A 21,836-nucleotide genomic window follows, 5' to 3' on the forward strand; every position below is an offset into this window, starting at 1 on the left:
AACTGAATTATTTCATGTATACTATTTTTTCGTTCATCGAGTTCAGTAGTAGGGCTTTAGTGACTTGTTGGGATTTATAAGCTCAATATGTGTGGTTTAATGATTTTCATTCAAGGAAGAGGCAAATCTAAAATATAATTCATCATGTGTCACTATCATTTTGACTTTTAGTTATTGTTTTAATCTTAGGAGTGGGCATACAACATATTATATTTATATGACATTTGGCTGGTGAATATAAATTTTTGGTATTGAATTTTGATGTATATTGATGTTTTAATCCATAGATTTATTTTTACTGGTATTTTATTATTTAAGGAAATTAGATAGCTATAGTTGAAGATACAATTCTTTTCAAATTAGATCTTGGAGCATAACACCAAAAGAGCATTTTTTAGTGCAATACTCAAAGAGGATGATCTTTTGGGAGTTGATGTATGTTGTTTTCGACCGAACCACTATAAAAATCTGGCTTACATTTTCTTTACTTCTATGCATTTACTTTCATGCTTTTAGTTTACTTTGCTTATCTTTGTGAACTTTTTGGTTATTGAATCTTTAGATCGAACTCTTGCATAAAATAAAATAAAAATTAAAAAGTTTCAAAACAAAATCTTACTTTTTATTTTTGTTTTAAAAATTTTATTTTCTTAAAGCTTTCACAAATTACTTTGATTTAAAAGAAGGTTTTTAAAATACCAATTATCTCTCTCTTGGTATGTCATAACACTTTCAAGGGTGAAGAGCAATTTGGGACCTTATGCTAGACTTTTGATTGATTTTAATGGATTTTATGTTGGTTTGAGATTCATGGCTTTCTTGAGTTCTTTATATATTTTATCTATCTCTCTAATTCCTCCTTTTCCATCTTCTCTCCACTCACCAACAGGTTCTAGGGCTATCAACTCCCAAAGTAGGCCTACTAGTAAAGTCCTTCATTGGATACATTTGGATCCAATAATCATTAAATTTATTTGAAACATTTTAACAAAAATAATATATATATGAAAAAAAAAAATTAATTATTTCCTTACTTGAAAATATTCTAAATTTGTTTTAAAACAAAACTCAAAAAAATTTCTTATTTTTTATTTTTAAAAATTTTCGAAAGGAAATAATTTAAAATATTTAATTATAACCATTTAAAAAAATCTCTTTGCTTTGCCACCTCTCCCTGAGAGATGTGGCACAAAATAAAATAATAAAAAATAAAAATAATAAAATTTTGGTCCAAAGAGGTCTGATTTGGACATTTCAGAGTCTCGAAACTATTTTTTGATATTCTAAACTCAATTTTCATACTTTCGGAGCCCAATAAGAGGCTCCACAATCAATTTCAAGTAGATTCAATTATTTGGTGCATAATTTCCCAATTTTATTTGCTCTGATTAATTCTCTGACTTTGCTAAGTCAAACTGAACATCTCAAAGAGTGGAACCTAACGACACAAAAGCCGGTCCAATCCAAGGCCAAATAGGTCCAAATTAAATCCAAAGCTTATTTTGAAGGTTCAAAGCTTAAATTGGATGATCAAACGATATCTAAATATAACATTCTTATAGTCAAATTCAGCAACTTGGCGAGACAAATCAAACGAGCCTAAGATTTTTAAATTCCAACATCATTAAGGCACTTAAACCCTTGAAAAGTACTTCATGATTAGGGGAATCAATATAGGTCATCCAATGGAGCACTCTGAACCGGCCTCAGATCTTCTCTATATTTTTAGGGTGTACACTCACAAAAATTTATAAATAGACCCTCACTCTCTATGTAAGGGGGGGCCTTTAGCTAGAGGTTTGAGAGAGCTCTAAGGCTTCAAGAGCTCTAGCACTGCCACCAAAAAACCTCTGTCAACCTTTACTAGATCACTGCCTTGCTATCGACCACCGTCAGACTTTTGCTTGACCATCGTTAGACCATTGCCCGGCTGCCAACCACCGTCATACTACCATCCTGGCACTTATCACCACTAGACTTCTGACCGACCATTGTCAGACCATCACCTGTCTATTGACCATCATTGAACTTCCACTTGGTAACTGACCGTGGTTGGACTTCCACCCGACCATCGTTGGACCACTACCCAACCACCAATCACTGCTTGACTACTAATAGACCATCAATGACCACAAGACTTCCGCCCGACCATTATAGAACCACCGACCGATCGAGAAACACTACCAAACTACCACATAGCCATCGACTATCATCAAACCACTACCCGACTACTGACCATTATCAGGCTATCACCTAGCAATCCATCATTGATGTAACACTGCCCGACCATCTCTGGACCACCACCCAGATGATAATCTTCATTGAACTACCTCTTTCTGTACACCACAACTGAAATTTCTTTCAACCATCATTAGGCAACCGCTAGACCAACAACCTCGACTGCTTGCTGACTACAAGCCCTAAGAACATTGTCGCTCGTTAAATACGATCCCTCTGACCACGATCATCTGCCAACTATGGTCCCTCTGGCCATCATTACCTACCAACTACGGTGCCTCCGACCTCCGTTGCCCCTCCAACCTCTAGTTTATGTCAACTTTGGTCCCTATAATCACCATCTATCATCGACTACGATTTCTCCGAACTCCGTCGCTTTTCGACTATGGCCCCTCTAACTTTCATCACCGACCCATTATGGTTCCTATGATTATCATCACCCACTAACTATGGTCCTTCTAAAAATTATCTCTCACCGATTATGGTCCCTCCATCATTCATCATCACTAATTACGATCAGTCCATCTGACCACTATCATCCAATTACGATCCCTCTAACCTCCATCATCTGCTAACTACGTTCCCTCTGACATTTATTGCCGGTTGACTACAGTCCCTCCGACCACCATCCCCAATCAACTATGTTACCTTTGATCATCATCTCCCACTAACTGACTATCGCCTCTCTGACCTCCATCACCCACTGAATATAGCTCATCCGACTTTCATTTTCCTTCAACTATAGTTACTCTAATCACTGTCTCTCCGACTATCATCCCTCTGACCTCCATCACCTGTGGATTATGGTACCTTCGACCACCATCACCCACCGATTATAGTTCCTCCGACCACCATCACCTATCGATTATGATCCCTTTGACCCCTATCACCCGCCTATTACATCCCTTCTAATTTCTATTGCCCAAAAACAATCTTCCGAACCAAATAAAAGGCCAATATTCTCTTGAGAATGTCTCCCTTATCATTAGATTCTTTCAACCCAATTATATAATGTGCTTTGTATGTTACATTGAGCGAATGCCTTCCCCCCTGTAAAAATCCAGTACCATTTGTAATCGGCTATAAACATTAGTAAAATCATTTTAACATGGCCTGTCCCTATAGTTTTTTGCCCTTTTTAGAGTTTTTCATGTAAAAATCTTGGTATCAGTTATGGCTCACACACCTCCCTCTCTTTATCTATATGTGTGTTGGATTTTCATTCAAAGCTAAGAAATTAAGCTCATTATCTCTCTAATGATGTGAAGGTTCCATTTTGCAACAGTTTGACACCATCTTTGAGAAATAATCCTTAGCTTGGGGGCAACCTTTGCTGCAATCTTGAAAAGTCATTCACATCAATGTCCTTGGCATGGTTGAAGCATGCTAGTCCCCTTATCAAGATCTATTATCATGTTCATAAGAAGTTCTTTAATATAAAGGGCAACCTCAAAGTGAAGAAATTATACATTATCTCCCGTCAAATATCAACTATCAATACATAAATTATATGTGAAATGATTCCTAGCTGGGGATAACTTTTGCTCCAACCTCAAAAGATCATTCACGTCAATATCCTATGTATTGTTGAAGCGAGATAGTCCCTTTACCATGGCTTATTATTGGGTCCTATAGAAGTAATTCATTATTGAGAGAAACATCACTACAACAACTAACGTACATGTGTTCTTTCATCACTCAACCAATAGCCATTGAAACATTAATTTTAACCAGATTTTTAGTGGGGGCAATCTTGGTTGCAATCTCAAATATAGTTTTAGTTAAGCATATCCTTCAAATATTTTTTTTTTTGTATAAAAAAATAATCTTGCAAGCAATTATCTATCATAAAGCTTCTCAAGCTTTAAATGAGTTCTAAACTCTATACAATTCCTAGTTGAACTTCTACTCCTTATCGATCTAAAAAATGCCAGTAACAATTTAAAGATAAATATTTTTTCACCTTTGATTCATGATACACGTGGCATTCTCCACCTCCTAATCAAGGCATAATTGATCCCAGGAGGATTTGATTTGACCTTTTCCATAAATGTTAACATCATTAAGTAATGCTCTAAAAATAACCTCAAATAGGTCAACATCCTTAGTGGATTCCCTCGGCCCATTCCATATAGGTCAGATTCGTCAAGTAATGCTTTGGAAAAAAATCTTGGATATGTATTTAATAAATTTATCTTGATCTCTTCCACACAAGTTAATGTCATCGAGTAATTCTCTAACAAATAATCTTGGATATGTCAAACATTCTTAATGGATTTTCTCGACCTCCTCCATGCATGTTAACGCCTCAAAGCAATGTTTTAAAAAATAACCTCAGATAGGTCAAACATCCCTTGTGAATCTCATTCGATATCTTCTATATTGGTTAATGTCATCGAACAATGCTCTAACAAACAACCTCAGATAGGTCAAATAATTTTTGTGGAGTTTTCCTAGCCTCTTATATGTAAGTTAACACCATCAAGGAATGCTTTGGCAAGCAATCCTAGATAGGCCAAACACCTTTGGTGGGCTCCCCTTGACCTTCTTCAGATAACACTTTGAAGCATCTCTCTTTAACCCATTCTTCAAGGAAAGATTAGAGCCCCGCCTCCATCAAGCATCTATATAATTGGCATCATCAGTATGCCATTATATTATTGTTGTCAGTATACTCCCTGATCCCTTTTGTTGGGTTATTCATTATCCACCCCCTGCAACATGGATGCCTACTTCTTTAAATAGAATACAACTTGACCACCACCTTTATTATCCCTTTGCCTCTCAACCATCATTATCAGCCCTTCACTTCCTTATAGGCATCATCAGCTTGTTGCTTAATTTTCATCAACGACACATCCTCCAACATCCACAATCAACATATATTGGTAGTTTCTTGTGCAAGATGACTAGGTTCTGATCTGATCATTATTGGTTGTCTTTATACTCTTATTAGACAATTTTCCCCCATCGAGGAAGAAATTAAACCCACATCAGAGGACTAGGCCTTTATTGCTATTGACGGTCTTACAACATCTTCAAGACAATCTTCAAAGGAGTCTAGAGCCCACATTGGAGGACCAGATTTTTATCATTATTGATGGTTTTGAAACTCCTTTAGGACAATCTTTAGATGAAGATTGAGCCTTTATTGAAGATCGACGACCTTTAGAAATCTCCAGGCAGTCTTCGCCCCTATTAGAGAGAAAATTAGATCCTGTGCAGAGGATCGTGCCTTTACCAGAGATTGACAGTCTATAGACTCCTCCAGGATAGTCTTTACCTCCATTATGGAGGAAGACTAGAGCTTGCGTAGAGGATCGAGCCTTTACCATAGATTGAAGATCTTTTGACTCCTCTGTGATAGTTTTCACCCCTATTTGGAAAAAGACAAGAGCGTGCACAGAGGATTGAGCCTTTACAAGAGATTAACCATCTTTAAAGTTCTACAAGATAGTCTTCACTTATGTTACAGAGGAAGAACAGAGCCTGCATAGAGGACCAGACATTTTTTGGATATTGACATTCTTTAGACTCCTCCAGAATAATCTTTACCCCTATTACGAAGGAAGACTGGAGCCTGAGCACAGGATTGGGCCTTTATTGGAGATTGATGGTCTTTAGACTCCACCAGGACAATCTTCACCATTATTATAGAGGAAGACTGGAGCCTGCACAAAGGACCGAGCCTTTACTAGAGATTGAAGGTCTTTAGACTCCTTCGGGACAATCTTCTCCACTATTTTAGAAGAAGACTAGAACCTGCGCAGAGGACTGAGCCTTTATTAGAGATTGATAGTCTCTAAAATATTTCCAATCCATTTCTATCTCAATTTACATGAAATTTTTTTGAGCCGGCTTAGAAGAACCATGCTTGTTCCTCCCACCCCTAAGGGGGATGTTTAGATCCCTCTGACCACCATCCCCGATTGACTATGGTCCCTTTGATCATCGTCTCCTACACTGACTACAACCTCTCCAACCTCTGTTGACTGTCAACTACAACTCCTTTGACTTTTATTGCCCACTGACTACGATTCCTTCGACCACCATCTCCTGTCGACTACAGTCCTTCCTACCTCTATCACTCGTTGACATTCCTCTACCCACCATCACCCATCAATTACAGTTCCTCCGACCATCGTTGCCATCGTTGCTTGCCAACAACGATCTCTCTGACCTTCGTCACATGCCAATTATAGTCCCTCTGATCTCTATTGCCAAAATACACCCCTGCCAACCAAATGGGCATGCCAATATTCTCTTGAGAATGACTCCCTTATCATTGGATTCTTCCAATCCCAACCATGTAATGCGTTCTATATGATACATTGAGCTAATGTCTTCCCCCCATTGAAGTGCATCATTTGTAATCAACTACAAACAATAATGAAATCATTGTAACAGGGTCAGATCCCGTAATTTTTCAACTTTTCAGGATTTTCCATGTCAATACCTTGATGTCTCTAATGACTATCGCACCCCTCTCTCTTTTATATATTTATGTGTTAGATCTTCATTCAGAATTAAGACATTAAGCTATTTATCTTTCTACTGCTACGAATGTTCCAGTTCACAACAACTAAATCCCGAATTTAAGCCGTAAATTCATAAATTTGGGAGTTACGCGAGATTGAGATTTACGCGGCGCTCCAAAATTGTTTGGCAGGATTTAGCATAAATTTGGCGTAAATCCGAATATGAATCCTATATCAAACAGCCCCAAAATAATTTGTATGAGATTGGTAAGCTAATTGTTCATAATTGTAATTAGGATTGTAAAGAGATCATACCCGATCCCGACTTTTGCATAATCACACCAAAACCCGAAACGGAAACGGCACGTGTGCAGCTAAAAGCTGTCAAAACTCTTTTCCCCGATACGGAACGCGCTTCGCCCTTTCGCCGGTATCGTGTAGCCGAAACTTTTCGGCCGACACGCCGGCACGAACAATTCTCCCGGCACGCCGTAGATCGTCACCACATCCGTCTCCATTTCAATAACGCCGACCGATTTGTCGGCCGTCGTCGATCTCCGACCTGTCTGTTGTTTATTGCACTGTAACCATTTCTACTCTTTGAATCAGCTATTTGAAAATCAGTTCTCTTTTGTTTTTGATGGATAGATTTGGTTCTAAGTTGGTGCGCTTCTGAAAAGTGTCATCGTTTGATTTGCAATCGGAAACTGATAATGAGGAGCGTGCTGGACTCAAATTGGATTGTGGTTCGGGAGTGTAAGTGAGTTGAGCTTGAGCGAGTTGAAGGGTTGTTCGTCCTTAGCTTAACGAAATAATATTATCTGTTTATGTTGGGCTTGTTCCATTATGGAGTGGAACACAAGCTGTGCAATAACATACAATCTGCTTGAAAGTTATATTTAATTTATGGAATATATTTCATAACTAAATATAGATATGTATGTATGTATGCTTGTACAAAGAAACACATATAAATATCCATGCACATATGTATAAAAGTGCATATTGTTATGGATATATAAGCATTCGAACATGATCGAACAAGATAGAAATACATTTTATTGTATCATCGTTTGATTGTTCTTGTTTGCTTGTTAATAATTATGCTTAAAAAAAATAGTTGAAACAGACTAATTATGGAGTTAAATATGATTCAACACATACAACAAAATTTTTTGATAGCCCTACTTGAAGTTGGTAATTTGGTTGCTTGGCTGATTGGGTACCATTTTTAAATGCTTTGAGGGGTGATTTTCTCAAAAATTTGTTATTCTCTGATTGGAATCGCTTGTTCTTCGCCATTTTTATATCACTTTGTTGAGTAATAAAGGTTTGCATTAGTAGTCATCGTTTAGAGCCTAGGGGAAACATAGGTTTGCATTAGTAATCATCGTTTAGAGCCTAGGGGAACCATCCAGGAAAGTGGTGGGTTTTTTATCCTGTTTTCATACCACAGGTGTGCGAAACCCTCATTATCAATGGAGAGAGTGTTGCTTTTAGGTATATTTTCTCTCTTATATATCCAAATATATTGAAGGCATTAGTTTAGTAATGCTGTGTCGTGCAAAAAAGCAGGTTTCTGCTATAGAAAGATGGACAAAATGCTAAGTGTATTTCTATGGTCATGTAAGGGTTGTTTGATTTTTTTCTTTATGTAAGTTTTAATAAAAAAATATACTCATGCCAGTAAGGCGAGGTGCACCTTAGCTAAGCTAAGGTGCAACCATCATAAAAAAGACTCGAGGCGTAAGCTGTTTTGCAATAGAATTGCATTGAGGTGGGCTTCATATTGCATAATTTTAAACAATGTGCTTGACACCTGGTCATGAAACTTCCAGTTGTCATCTCTTAGACAAATCAAATTTTGGCATGAAATGCTGAGGTCAGGAAGCTTCTTGGAAAATGCCTTATTTGAGAAATGAATCTATGCAAAATGAAACATTGGGGATAGGTAGGTATGCATGTTTCATGTTTTCCAAAATACCAATGATTAAAAGGAAAGTATATTTTTGAAATTCTGTGATCTGAAGCATATTATAAGACAAAATTAATAGAATAAATTATTTCAGAAGCAAGATTCAGATTTTGTTGGTCTTGAGAGGGTGCAAATTTACATAATGTGAACTTTAGTAACCATTGGCTAAAAAAACAAGGTCATAAAATGAAGCTTGCGAATAACTTCACATTCTGGCTTACCTCCTTGCATGTAAGATGATCAGATTACAAGTGTGAATTAAACAAAACAAAAATGGCCCAAAAATTCAGGTTAAGAAATGCTTTTAAGTTCCATGTTCTAGATAATTAATTGGGCAACTAGTTTTGAACTCTAAACACGCTTTGTTTTATCATGTCAAGTAAAAGTAACCAATTTTACCTTCTAGCTTAAACGCATGCTTTGTGAAATAGGAATAACTTCATATTTTAGAGGACTTGCTTTTCTGAATTTTCAACAAAAGGCTTCCGAGGGATGAGACTTAATCAAAGAGACTATGCAGCGTGAAATATAGATTACAAAATCAACTGGTAGAAGTTTATCTTTAATCTCTTATATATGCATGGTATATGCTCTCAAAGTCAACATAGACCTGCAAGTGGCCGATTTATTACTTTTTTACTTTTTTTTTAATTTATTTTTTATTTTTTTATTTTTTATTTTTCATTACTTTTTTACTTGTTTTTCTAATACACTATTGTGTGATTCTATTCTCACGTCAAGAACCTAATACTCTAAACTTAAGCAGAATGCCACGTCATCCAGATATAGGATGGCAACATGGCACAATGATTGGGGGGAAACGTCATCATGTACAGTGTAATTATTGTCATAGAATTATGATTGGAGGCATAACTCGATTCAAGAAACACTTGGCAAGCAAAAAGGGGGAGATTAAGGGTTGTGATGCTGTCCCCAGAGACGTTCGAGATATGATAAGAAAGCAACTAACAATTCTAAAACCAAAGAAAGGAGCAGAAAAGAAGAGAAAAAGAGCAATTGTGGGATGTTCCATTGTGCCTACTTCAGGAGATCATGCTATTGATCCAAATGCAAGTGGTGCATTTATCAATGTAAGGCATGATTTGTCGGGCATTGGTGATATGGTCACAACAGGTACAAATATAAATCATTTTTGGTTCTTCTTGTACAAAAATATCTTACCTTGCATGCTGAAGAAGCCCATTTTTCATTCAAGAGAATTTTAAGTAATGCTTGATTTTCTTATTTCTACAAGCATGTATTGTGTCATGCTTTGTACTTTAATTTGCTGGATTTTTTTTTGTTTTTTATGGTTTTATGACAATACTAGATCCATGATCCGTCTGCATTCGTCTAGAGTTCTTATTTTTTTATCGAACAATAAATTCATTTTATTTTTGATCAAATCTTTTTTGTTAGTTTCTTTTTTATTATTTTTTACTTCTCTCAATGTATCCATTGAATTATTTATATTCTTTGATGGTACTTGTTCACATTCAAATTAAGTTCAATGTGATCAATAAACTATATTCATAGGAAGAAGGATGGTTAAGTTTGAATTTAAGGGTATATATATATATATATAAACAATGTAGTTATATTGAGGTTGGAGTTGCACAACTCAAGAACAATCTACTTGCAGAGGAACAAGGATAAAAGATTTCACTATTTTTTTATCAAACTTCTTTGTTGTTTGTCTCTAAAGGGCTTACATCTTATATCCACTTTTCACATCGGATGAGCTCTTTTATACAGGAGAGCTTTAGGCCTTTTAGCCATGTTTAGCTTTGGGATGCATTATCGATTTTTCAAGAAGATATCTATCTTTCCACACAATAAAAGGGTCACAAAGTTGGTCATTTTCCTTTTATATGCTTTGTTCCCCCACCGCCGTTGTGTGCTTCTGGCGATAATGGAATGCTCCTAACCTTGTCAAGTGGCATGTTTTGTTGCATGCAGGGGAATTTGTATCAAGGTGCTATATGTCCTTTTCCAACTCTTTTTTATTTAACTTTTGGTACTTGTGCTCCCAAGTCCCAATCTCTATCAAGTTGAACATTTTAGATTTTAGCTGGATATTAGTTGGTTTGTAGAGCTAATTAGTCAATGTGGGGTGTGATTTACTTAGCTTTGCTTTGTTGACTTGCTAATTAGTCAATGTGGAGAGTGATTTACATAGCTTTGCTTAGTTGACTCTTTATAACCTTTTGGAGATAAGCACCAAGTGCTTTGCAGATTATTATTTTTGGGGTTTTATCTAACTAGGTAATGTTGTAACTGAGTCTATACATCTACTTACTGTCAGGAAGAGCATCTTGGCCTCATTTAGTGACTAGATATAAGACACCTTAGGGTCTTGGGTTTACTAATGCAATACTAGGATATCATGTGTAAAGAAACACATAAAAAGTCACAATTTAGATATTCCTAACTTTTAATTTTAAAAAAGATTTGTCACTTTTGATATGAATCAAAACATACGCTTTATTCATTCCAAATGTAATTTAGAAATTGCTAATATATGTAATTTCACTAGAAATTTGAGAACAAATATAAAGTTTTGTTGTGATTAAGATTCACACTCCAAAAAAGGAAACTAGTATGTATCAAACTTGGGAAAATGTTAATGCTGCACACACACCAATACTGAATAATTTAGAAGAAGAAGTCGCTAAGTGAGATCCAATTTTCATGCTGATACAAGAAGATTTGTCACCTGGAAGTAATTGTCAAGAGCTATGCAATCATCAAAGAATCCAAATCCAACAACATACATTATTTCACTATTCAAAATTCGATAGCTTTTTTGCATGCCTTAAGGGTCCTTATTGCCTAAAAGCCCAAAATAAGTAGTTCATCTTATCCATTTATGATATAGTCAAATACTACTAGTGTCGATTCAACACACTTAGATTCTAACAAGCATGACAAGTTTTCAAATCATTTTAGCGAAACATTAGGTTTGAGTATTGCCAATATATTCTTGGCTTAGAAGAAAACCTTTTGTGAAGTCTATAGTAGTACATAAGTCATACGATTTGCTCAGGTGTTGACGGAATCAAAATAACGATTGTATTACATGCATTTTACATAGGTTAAACTTGCCAAATGTCATTTAAAAATTATAAAACGTTCCAACCATTGTATTACCACTGCAAATCAATAGATCTCACTCCAATCTACATTGTTGAGATATAGATAGCAGGTCAAAGTCAAAGAGATGGATACCATTTGCAATGTGAACAATAAGACTTTTGCAGAGTAAAGAATTGAAAATAAGTGATCAGGGGCATATGAGAGTTGAATCAAATAAATTGCAATAGTAAACCAAACTTGAAGTGGTAGTCAGAAGATCAAAGAATACATCTGATTCACTATCGTATCTTCATCATATATGTTTTTAACAAGAAAATAAAACTCAAAGGCATAATACTCATCTCAATGTTCTCACTTTTTATTCGTCAAGCAGCATACACTTTTAGATTTTTATTAAATCTGCTTAACTTGAAACAATTTAGCTCTGATTAATTAAGCATTTTATATTCATCAGGTAAGGCTGGGCATAATTGTTGTGCTTCCAGCAAGGTAATACATGAATCTCAACAAATAAATATGTCATCCTAATGCTCGAGAAATATTTAATATCCACATGTAATGGACACATTCCCTACAAAGTTGACAGCTTTTAGAACAACATGAAGTAATGTATTTGATGTAAATTCATGAGGAGATAGCAAGAGAGAAGAATCCATGACGTTGGTAGTAGATTCATGAAATATAGTCAAGATACACACATTGAAATCTAAAATAATGTTATAGTTTCTCAAAAGTTTCATTTTATAAATATTTATCCCAAACATGATTTTATAGGATTGCATTTTTAATGCAATTAATTTTTTAAGGTCCCAATAGGCAATAACCAAAATTTTAAGATTTGGACGTATAATTATTTTATCACCTAGTTTGTATTTCACATCTCTCTTATTTTACATCAACAATAGACTTATAGGTATCATAATTAATAGTTAATTTTCTGTGTTATCTTCATGTAAATCAAATAAATTATGCTAATCATACAAGTGATAAGCAAGTAATGAAAATTTTAAAATTCCAACATGTGCCCTACTTGATAATAATTTATAATATATTCCTAGATGATGAGATGATAGAAAATTGAAAATAGGAAAATCACACATATGAAATATCTATTTGGTTGAACAACCTAGCTAAAGAAAGCTAAATCAAATAATTTAGATATTAGTGGTAATGATTATACACTCTTAGATTCATCGAGATAGCGAGTTCTTATCAAGGCACACCTCACTTGCAAATTCATTGAAATAATCATGCAACATCACTTTCTTGATAAGATTTTGTATAAAAATTTGTAAGTTTAGAAACCAGGAATTGAAAACAACATAAATTTCTGCTTGATTAATTGAAATAATTTCATTAGAATTCTTTTCAATAGTTAAATCAACCAAAATATTTTTGAAAGTAAGATTTTAGATCTTAAGATTTTATCTGTGCATGAGGATGCTAATGTTATGTGGGAAAAAGTGGCTAGTGATATTAAGAATAATGCAAAAGATGTGCTTGGAGTTTCAAAGGGAAAAACTCCTAATAATAAAAATAGTTGGTGGTGGAATCCAAATGTGCAAGAAAGGATTAAGAATAAGAAAATTTGTTATAAAAATTGGTTTAATTTTAAAAATTCTGATAATTGGGAAAGATATAAAGAAACTCGTAAGGAATCTAAAAAAGTAATATGCAATGCAGAGACCTTAGCTTTTAGTGATTTATATAATAGATTAGATACTAAGGAGGGAGAAAGATATATGTATAAGTTAGCCAAGCAAAGAGATAGGAGTAGTAAGGATTTAGTTCAAGTGAAGTGTATTAAGGATGAAGATCAAAAAATACTTTTCTTAGAAGATGATATTCAACAAAGGTGGATGAGATATTTTGCTAAACGTTTTAATGAAGATTGTGAAAATAAGATTGACTATAGTGACCTTACCACCCTAAATGAAAATAAAGATTTATGTTTTTATCGGCGTATTAGTAAAACTGAAGTTAGAGAGGCTTTAAAGAGAATGAAGGGTGGAAAAGCTGTTGGACCTGATGATATTCCAATAGAGGTGTGGAAATGCTTAGGAGATGAAGGAATTTCTTGGCTTACTAAACTTTTTAATACTATTTTGAAGACTAAAAAGATGCCAGATGAGTGGAGAATGAGTGTGTTAATTCCTATTTTTAAGAATAAAGGAATGCACAAGATTGTGCGAATTATAGAGGTATTAAGTTAATGTGTCATACTTTAAAACTATGGGAGCGAGTTATAGAGCATAGGTTGCGGCGTGATACTAATGTTTCTCAAAATCAATTTGGATTCATGCCGGGTAGGTCGACTATGGAAGCCATACATTTATTAAGAGGTTTGATGGAGAAATATAGAGAAAATAAGGAGGATCTACATATGATATTTATTGATTTAGAAAAAGCATATGATAAAGTTCCAAGAGAAGTGCTATGAAGAGTTCTTGAAAAGAAAGGAGTCAATAATGCTTACATCAGTGCTTCCTAATTCTAGTGGGAGAAAGTCCTCCCTTACTTGAATCCCCTGGATGGTCAACACCACTCATTTACAGATTCCCTGATCTTTCTCCACCTTCGCTGTACCCATCATCACCCCATAACAACCGGTGTCCATCAATTTTACTCCCAGTTGGTTGACGACTTGAGTGCAAATGAAATTGTGGGTAGCCCCACTATCAATTAGCACCACCACCTCATGGTCAGCTATCTCTCCTTTCACTTTCATAGTGTGACTCGGAGTGAATCCCACTACAGAGTTCAGAGAGACATCTGCCACATCCAGGTGCAGCTTCCCCTCCTCTTCAGATCTGCTCCCACCTCCCTCCTCAGACAAGAAGAACTTGAAGAGTTCGATCCTTGCACCTATGCTCCGGCATGTACTTCTCATCACATCTGAAGCACAACCCCTTTGTCCTCTTATCCTGCATCTCCTTCTCTGCCAGCCTCTTGAAATTTTTCCCACTCCCTCGTACTGGCTTCTCCCTGGTGGTCTCATTAATGTTGCTTAATGCAGACCGCTTGGGTGCTAGAAGAGTGGTCGTCGTCCCATAAGATCCCCCTGAATAGTTTTCTCGAGGCCCTTTTTCTGATTTATTCTGATCTTCCACCAACTGCGCAAGCTCCATAGCCTTCCCTAGGTTCCTCGGCTCCAGTACCCTGACTGTTGTTCGTATCTCTGGCTTAAGCCCCTTCATGAAGTTCCCCTCCAGGGCCGACTCTGAGATGTGATCCAATCGGCTAGCCAAATACTCGAATCTATCTCGATAATCCGCCATCGTCCCCTCCTGAGTCAGGGCAAAGAACTGCTCATAGAATTCTCCTTCCCCATCGGCTCGGAAACGTTCTAATAGGCAGTCCTTGAACTCCCTCCAGCTCCGTATAGGCTCCCGTCTATCACTCCATTGATACCAGGCCAAGGCTTTTCCCTCCAAGCACATTCCCGCCTCTGTCAATTTTTCCTTCTCCGTCAGCCCATTGACAACAAAATATCGCTCCGCTTTATAAATCCAGCCATGGCCGTCTTCACCCTCAAAGACGGGCATCTTCAGCTTCCTTACTCGTGGGTCTCCCTAGTTTCCCCTAACTCCTCCATAACCTTCTATTCCTCGAAGAGGAATAGCTCCCCAAGTGTCCCAATCATCCCTCTGACGATTATACTCGAATCCCTCTTCATACTCTCCCCTTCTTCCTTCAAAATCATCACCTCGACGCTGAATTCCTTCAAATTCAGCACCTCGACGATGAAGTTCCTCCCTTCTTCCTTCAAAATCAGCCCCTCGACGTTGAATTCTTTCGAATTCAGCACCTCGGCGATGAAATTCCTCCCTTCTTCCTTCAAAATCAGCCCCTCGATGCTGAATTCTTTCGAATTCAGCACCTCGGCGATGGAATTCCTCTCTTACCCTTCAAAATCAGCACCTCGACGCTGGATTCTCTCAAATTCAGCACCTGAGTGATGAAATTCTTCTTTTCTTCCGACAAAATCAGCCTCCCGTTTGTCGTGTCCCCTACTCATCTCTTCTTTAGAAAGCGGTTCTAGAGGGGGCATGTCGTTCTCCTCCTCCAGGATCTCCACCTCTAAATTCCTCCTCCCCTACAACGGGTTCGAATTTCCTCCCATTCCATGGCCATCGATGGTCTCTCTTACTTTCGATGTCGTCGGATTGGTCTTCATTTCAAGTAATTTCTTCATCATTTCTTCTAACACGGTGAACTTCCCCTCCAACCTTTCATTGTTGGAGGTGATTTGATTTTGGAAATCGAAAAATCTTCCCTCCAAATCGGATTTCAATTGTCTGATTTCTCCTTCCAAGACTTCTACCTTCTTCCCGGCCATCGTTCTTTAGGTTGTGGTGTGATACTAATGTTTCTCAAAATCAATTTGGATTTATGCCGGGTAGGTCGACTATGGAAGCCATACATTTATTCAGAGGTTTGATGGAAAAATATAGAGGAAATAAGGAGGATCTACATATGATATTTATTGATTTAGAAAAAGCATATGATAAAGTTCCAAGAGAAGTGCTATGGAGAGTTCTTGAAAAGAAAGGAGTCAATAATGCTTATATTCAAATCATTAAAGATATGTATGCAGGAGCTATTACTTGTGTTCAAACACAAGGTGGTTTGACCAAGTATTTCCTTATTTCGGTTGGGTTACATCAAGGATCAGCCTTAAGCCCATATCTTTTTGCTTTAGTCATGGATGTTCTCACTAGACATTTGCAAGAGGATGTACCTTGGTGTATGCTTTTTGCTGATGATATTCTTCTTGTTGATAAGACTAGAGAGGGAGTTGAAGGTAAACTTGAATTATGGAGGTCAACCTTAGAGTCTAAAGGTTTTCGCTTGAGTAGTTCTAAAACGGAATATATGGAGTGTAATTTTAGTAGTAATAGACCTAGTGAGGGGATTGTGTCTTTGGGCGATCAAGTCATTAATAAGAGTACACGTTTTAGATATCTTGGATCTATTGTTCAGAGTGATGGTGAAATAGATGGGGATATTATCAGCAGAATTCAAGTTGGATGGTTGAAGTGGAGGAATGCATCGGGCTTGTTATGTGATAGAAAAGTACCCCTCAAACTTAAGGGAAAATTCTATAAGATGGTTATGAGGCCTGCAATGTTTTATGGTGCTGAATGTTGGCCATTAAAAGAGAAGCATAATACTAAGTTAAGTGTGGCAGAGATGAGGATTCTCAGGTGGATGAGTGGCTTTACCCTTAGAGATAGGATACGAAATGAGCATATACGTGAAAATGTTTGAGTAGCTCCAGTAGAAGATAAGATTAGAGAGAGTCTTCTTAGATGGTTTGGTCACATAAAACGGCAGCCTTCCAATGACCCGGTTAGGAGAGTAGAGGTATTAGATTTGACTTATGTTAAGAAAGGTAGAGACAGACCTAAAAAGACTTGGTTAGAAAATATTAGGAATGACCTTTCTTTATTAGATTTAAACAAGAATTTGACCTTTAATAGGACACAATGGAGAAAAAGGATTCATGTAGCCGACCCCACGTAGTGGGATAAAGGCTTGATGTTGTTGTTGTCTCTTCAATAGTTAAATCAACAATTGATTCATCGTATTTAGCAGGTATCAGTTGTTTACTTGTACATTCATCATTTGCTTTGTCAGTTTGCTTGATGGACGCATCGACTAAAACATGTATGATTATTCAGTTTCAGATTGAAGGATTGATTTAATATGTTTTGAAAACTCAAGTTCATATTCAAAAGTTTTTATGAGAAGCTCAAGTTCACTCTTAGTATTATATTTAGTTTCTAAGTACAATTAGGCTCAGATGCAATTGTTTGTTAAATTTCAATTTCAATTTCTAATGAAGGTTTATATTCATGTTGAAGATAAGATCATTCAAAGGGTTTGGTTTCTACAATTGGAAGTAAAATATGCTCCCCTAATGTAAAGAAATAGAACTGATATGGAAGGAATAGGAAGTAAAATGAGTGCACAAAAAGTAACATGGCAAGCTTTTGCACAATTGGACTTCCATACGCTAATGGTTTAGCCAAATGCAGCACCTTAACAAGAATGAATGGTGAAGATGAATTTAATGGCTGACCCCGAATAATTGTTTAGGCTAATGATAATGATGAAAAGACATACGATAACATGCTTGATTTTCTTTAAGACAAATTGCAAGATTTTAGGGTTGGCTATCTCCATCACATTTCACTGTGATTTTTGGAGCTATTATGATTATCTCTGTTTCTTCTAAAGTTCAATAGTTATTATTTTCAAGGAAGCTACAAATTTTCCTTTAAAATCCAAAATTCCTGTCTTGTGTTACCCTTTTTAACTTGTGCAACACTTTAATGTTTCGAAGAAGATAATAGGTTCTGAACTTGCTGGTATAGTTGACACGTGCTCTATGTTTTGCTCGTTGTAGTTTAACTGACATGGCAAATCAAGAGTAAAGTTTGGTTATCTTAATTCAGTTGTGATTGTTCTTGTTGTAAGATGTTGTAAACGCTGAGCCTATTGATGGATTCATGGAATAACATATTTTCTTATTGTACTTAACATTCTATGGGTGGCCTTACATATACCTACATGCATACGTATATATGGATGTATGTACATATTCAGGTTTTCGAAGTTTTTATTCTCTCTGTATTTTGGTTGCTAGCTTCAGAGCCGGGTATTCAACAATTGACAGGGACAGCAGAGGGTTTTGATGCTTTTTCCATTCCTGCCTTCAATGAGCAAGTATGTAGTAGATGAAATTGTGTGGTTCCAACTTGCTATTCATACTTATTTGAACCTTCTTAATTACTAATGGCCTGCCACTGTTTATTTCAAATAAAGTTCTTTTATCATTGGACTCTTGTATCCTTTCATTTCTCTATAGATGTAATTTTCAATTCTTGATAGGGTTCTGCCCCTCATAGAGCTACTGACGTAGGATGGGCTCATGGCACAATGGTAAATGGGGATCGCCAGAAAATAATGTGTAGGTACTGTCAGAAAATAATTTTGGGAGGTGGAATTTCTCGCCTCAAACAACATTTAGCTGGGGAAAGGGGTAATATAGCACCATGTGAGAAAGTTCCAGATGATGTCAAGACACATATACAGAAACATCTTGGTTTTAAAGTCCTTGAGAAACTCAAAAAGCAGAAAATAACCGAGGATCTAAAAAATTCTCTTCAAAAAGCTAGAGAAGAAGGAAATGACGGTATACTCCATAAAATAGCCTCTAGAAGCTCAGATTATCATAAAAAAGCTAAAGCAGTTGATGATAAGATCTCTAAAAAAAGAGGAACTCAAAACACAGCTGTTGGTGAGGTTCCACCACCTGTTCAAACAAAAATGAGTCTTAAATTTCCTTTTCAAGAAAACGTAGTACAGGCAGATATGTCTGTTGCGAAATTCTTTTATATTGCTGGTATACCATTTAGCTCAGTTAATTCTTTTTACTTCCAAAAAATGGTTGATGCAATAACTGCAATTGGTCCTGGATATAAAGTTCCCTCTTATCATTCTTTGCGAGGAAATTTACTAAAAAAATGTTTGACCGAAACTGGTGACTTTTGCAAGGAGGTTCGCAAGTCATGGGATGAGGCAGGGTGCACAATCATGGTTGATCGTTGGATTAACAAAGTTGGTCATGCAATGATTAGTTTTTATGCTTATTCTCTGAAAGGTACTGTGTTTCTTAGCTCAGTGGATGCATCAGGGTATGAAAATTCTTCAGAAGGTCTTTCAAATTTGTTTGACAGCATCATACAGGAGGTAGGCCCACGAAATGTTGTAAATTTTCTTACTGATGCAACACCTAGCCATAGGGCTGCTGCTAGGATTCTAATGAACAAGTATCAGACATTTTTCTCCTGTATATGTGCTAATCACTGCATTGAGTTGATCCTGAATGCCATAGCGGAGATGGATGAGGTAAAAGACATAATGGCTAAGATGAAGAAGATCTGTCAAGTTACATACAATAATGTTTGGATCCTCAACTCATTGAGAGAGAAAACTGAAGGAAAAGAGGTATTTCAGAATGCTGCGACCGAGTTTGTAGCAAAGTTTTCTACTCTGCTCAACATGGTCGCTCTCAAAGAGCCTCTTCAGCAGGTGTTTGTAAGCACTTCGTGGGAGCAACCTTTTTTATCTAAACAGAAGTTGGGTTCAGAAGTGATTGATATTTTGTTAGATCTACAATTTTGGTCATCATGTTCAAGGATCATGAAAGTGATAAAACCCCTACTTGCAGTTCTACACCAAGTAGATGGTGAAGAAAGACCCAGTATGGGATATTTCTATGATTCAGTGGAAAAGGCCAGGAAGGGAATCATTTCAGCATTTGATGACAAAGAATCTGATTATCATTCATACTTAGACGTCATTGACAAAGTGCGGGAAGAGCTTCATAGCCCTCTCCATTTTGCTGCTTATTATCTTAATCCTTCTGTTTATTATAATTCAGGGTTTTTCATCACTAATGTTATTCATAAGAGTCTACTTGATTGTATTGAGACACTGGAGACTAATTTATTGTCTCAAGATAACATTACTAGACAGAAGTCTTTCTATGAGGATGCTGTTGGAGATTTCAGTAGACCTGTAGCAATAAGAGGTAGAGAGACGCTATCTCCAGGTGAGCCAGGATTGTAGCGTTTTTTTTTCTAATATACACTTTGTTTTCTGAATAATTATGTTTGGATTTTTATACATAGACATTGATGGTGTCTGCAACTCTGCATCCAGCCACCTGGTGGTCTCTTTATGCATCAGACTACCCCGACCTTCAGCGCTTTGCTATTAGGATTTTGAGCCAGACGTGCACAATAATGACATCTCAGAAAAATTTGTTCAAGAATGAGTATATACAAATAAAACACACAAACAAATTGGAAATTGAGAGAATGAAGGATCTTACTTTTGCCCGCTACAACTTGCATTTTATGCAAAGGTAAGCTCTGGAATCTCCATAAACCATGTTTCATTTGCTAGATTGGTTTAGTTTCCATTTTTGTTCTCCATAAACCATGCTTCATTTGTTTGATATGTTTAGTTTCTATTTTTTTATTCTCTGGTATCAGTTCATGTTGTGCCTTAGTTTGTTAAACTAGCAAACTTGGTCGTTTTTTAAATGGTTGCTTTTGTTTTTAGTGCTGAATTTTCCGTTTGTCAATTCATTGGACTCTTAGATATCTCTTCTAGAGTTTATTTTGTCATCACATGTTGGCATTGTCGATGTATTTAATATTTAGCTTTTTTAATGTAATAATCTTATACAATTGCTTGATGTTACACTTATTTTATTCCCTCATGATAAAAGTTGTTTTGTTATATATATAATAAGAAAGTTTAGGGGTTATTCCAGCTATTTTTGATACCTTAGATGTGTACACTATATAGTTGGATTTACATTAGCATAAAAAATGATCTTGGTTCTTAAAATCTCCACACCCTTGCAGGCACTCTGCCACATCATCAGGAAGCAAAACCTCTATGAGAGATGAATATGATCCAATGTGCTGCGATGGACTGCGTTCTGCCGCCGCAGACTGGCTCGAGAATCCTGGATCGCTCGAGCTGGAGAACAATAGCTGGAGAAATTTAGTTCTGCCCGGTGATGCGGATCCGACGAAGAACAACGGCGGTGATGTAGATGACAATAATCTCAGTGATGAAGTTGAAAGCAACAATTCAAGTCAAGATAGTGATGACACTGATGATTCTGGGTAGTTGGCTCCACCATGGCTGCTAATCCTAAGCTTATGATAGTAAAAAGAGCAACTTGATCTGGAACTAGAGAATGTACAGGAGTTTCTTTTAGCAATTGGTCTATTAGACTAGCTCTATGTTAATATGTAGTTATAGGAATTAAAACAGTATAATATTAGCTGGTTTTTATTTTAGAAATCAGTTAATTATGAATTAGTGTATTGATGATGTGGGATTTTATGGGCTTTCCTTTCTTTAAGATTTGTGCACTAGAGTGTGTTTCTGATGTATAAGCAAAATTTTGAAAATAATGGCAATTAAACGGCCTGTTTGTGCATTTGATATGGTCAGGG

General features: G+C 36.4%; 1 protein-coding gene across 1 annotated transcript; it reads left to right on the forward strand.

The window, feature by feature from the left end:
* Positions 1–7,074: 7,074 nt before the first annotated feature.
* LOC110106827 lies at positions 7,075–21,836 on the forward strand. The gene is made up of 6 exons (XM_020836867.2): positions 7,075–7,299; positions 9,458–9,825; positions 18,440–18,519; positions 18,685–20,410; positions 20,521–20,725; positions 21,234–21,836. The coding sequence occupies exons 2-6, from the start codon at positions 9,459–9,461 to the stop codon at positions 21,502–21,504; spliced, it is 2,649 nt and encodes an 882-aa protein (XP_020692526.1). The 5' UTR covers positions 7,075–7,299; position 9,458; the 3' UTR covers positions 21,505–21,836.

The sequence above is a fragment of the Dendrobium catenatum genome, unplaced genomic scaffold (genome assembly GCF_001605985.2).
Source record: "Dendrobium catenatum unplaced genomic scaffold, ASM160598v2 fragScaff_scaffold_273, whole genome shotgun sequence".
Taxonomy (NCBI): domain Eukaryota; kingdom Viridiplantae; phylum Streptophyta; class Magnoliopsida; order Asparagales; family Orchidaceae; genus Dendrobium; species Dendrobium catenatum.

Coding starts and splice junctions, on each gene's coding strand:
- LOC110106827 (XM_020836867.2), top strand. CDS start 9,459: ATGCCACGTCATCCAGATATAGGATGGCAACATGGCACAATGATTGGG. Junction 9,826..18,439: donor TGGTGATATGGTCACAACAG/GTACAAATATAA, acceptor TTTGGTTGCTAG/CTTCAGAGCCGGGTATTCAA. Junction 20,411..20,520: donor TAGAGAGACGCTATCTCCAG/GTGAGCCAGGAT, acceptor CTCTGCATCCAG/CCACCTGGTGGTCTCTTTAT.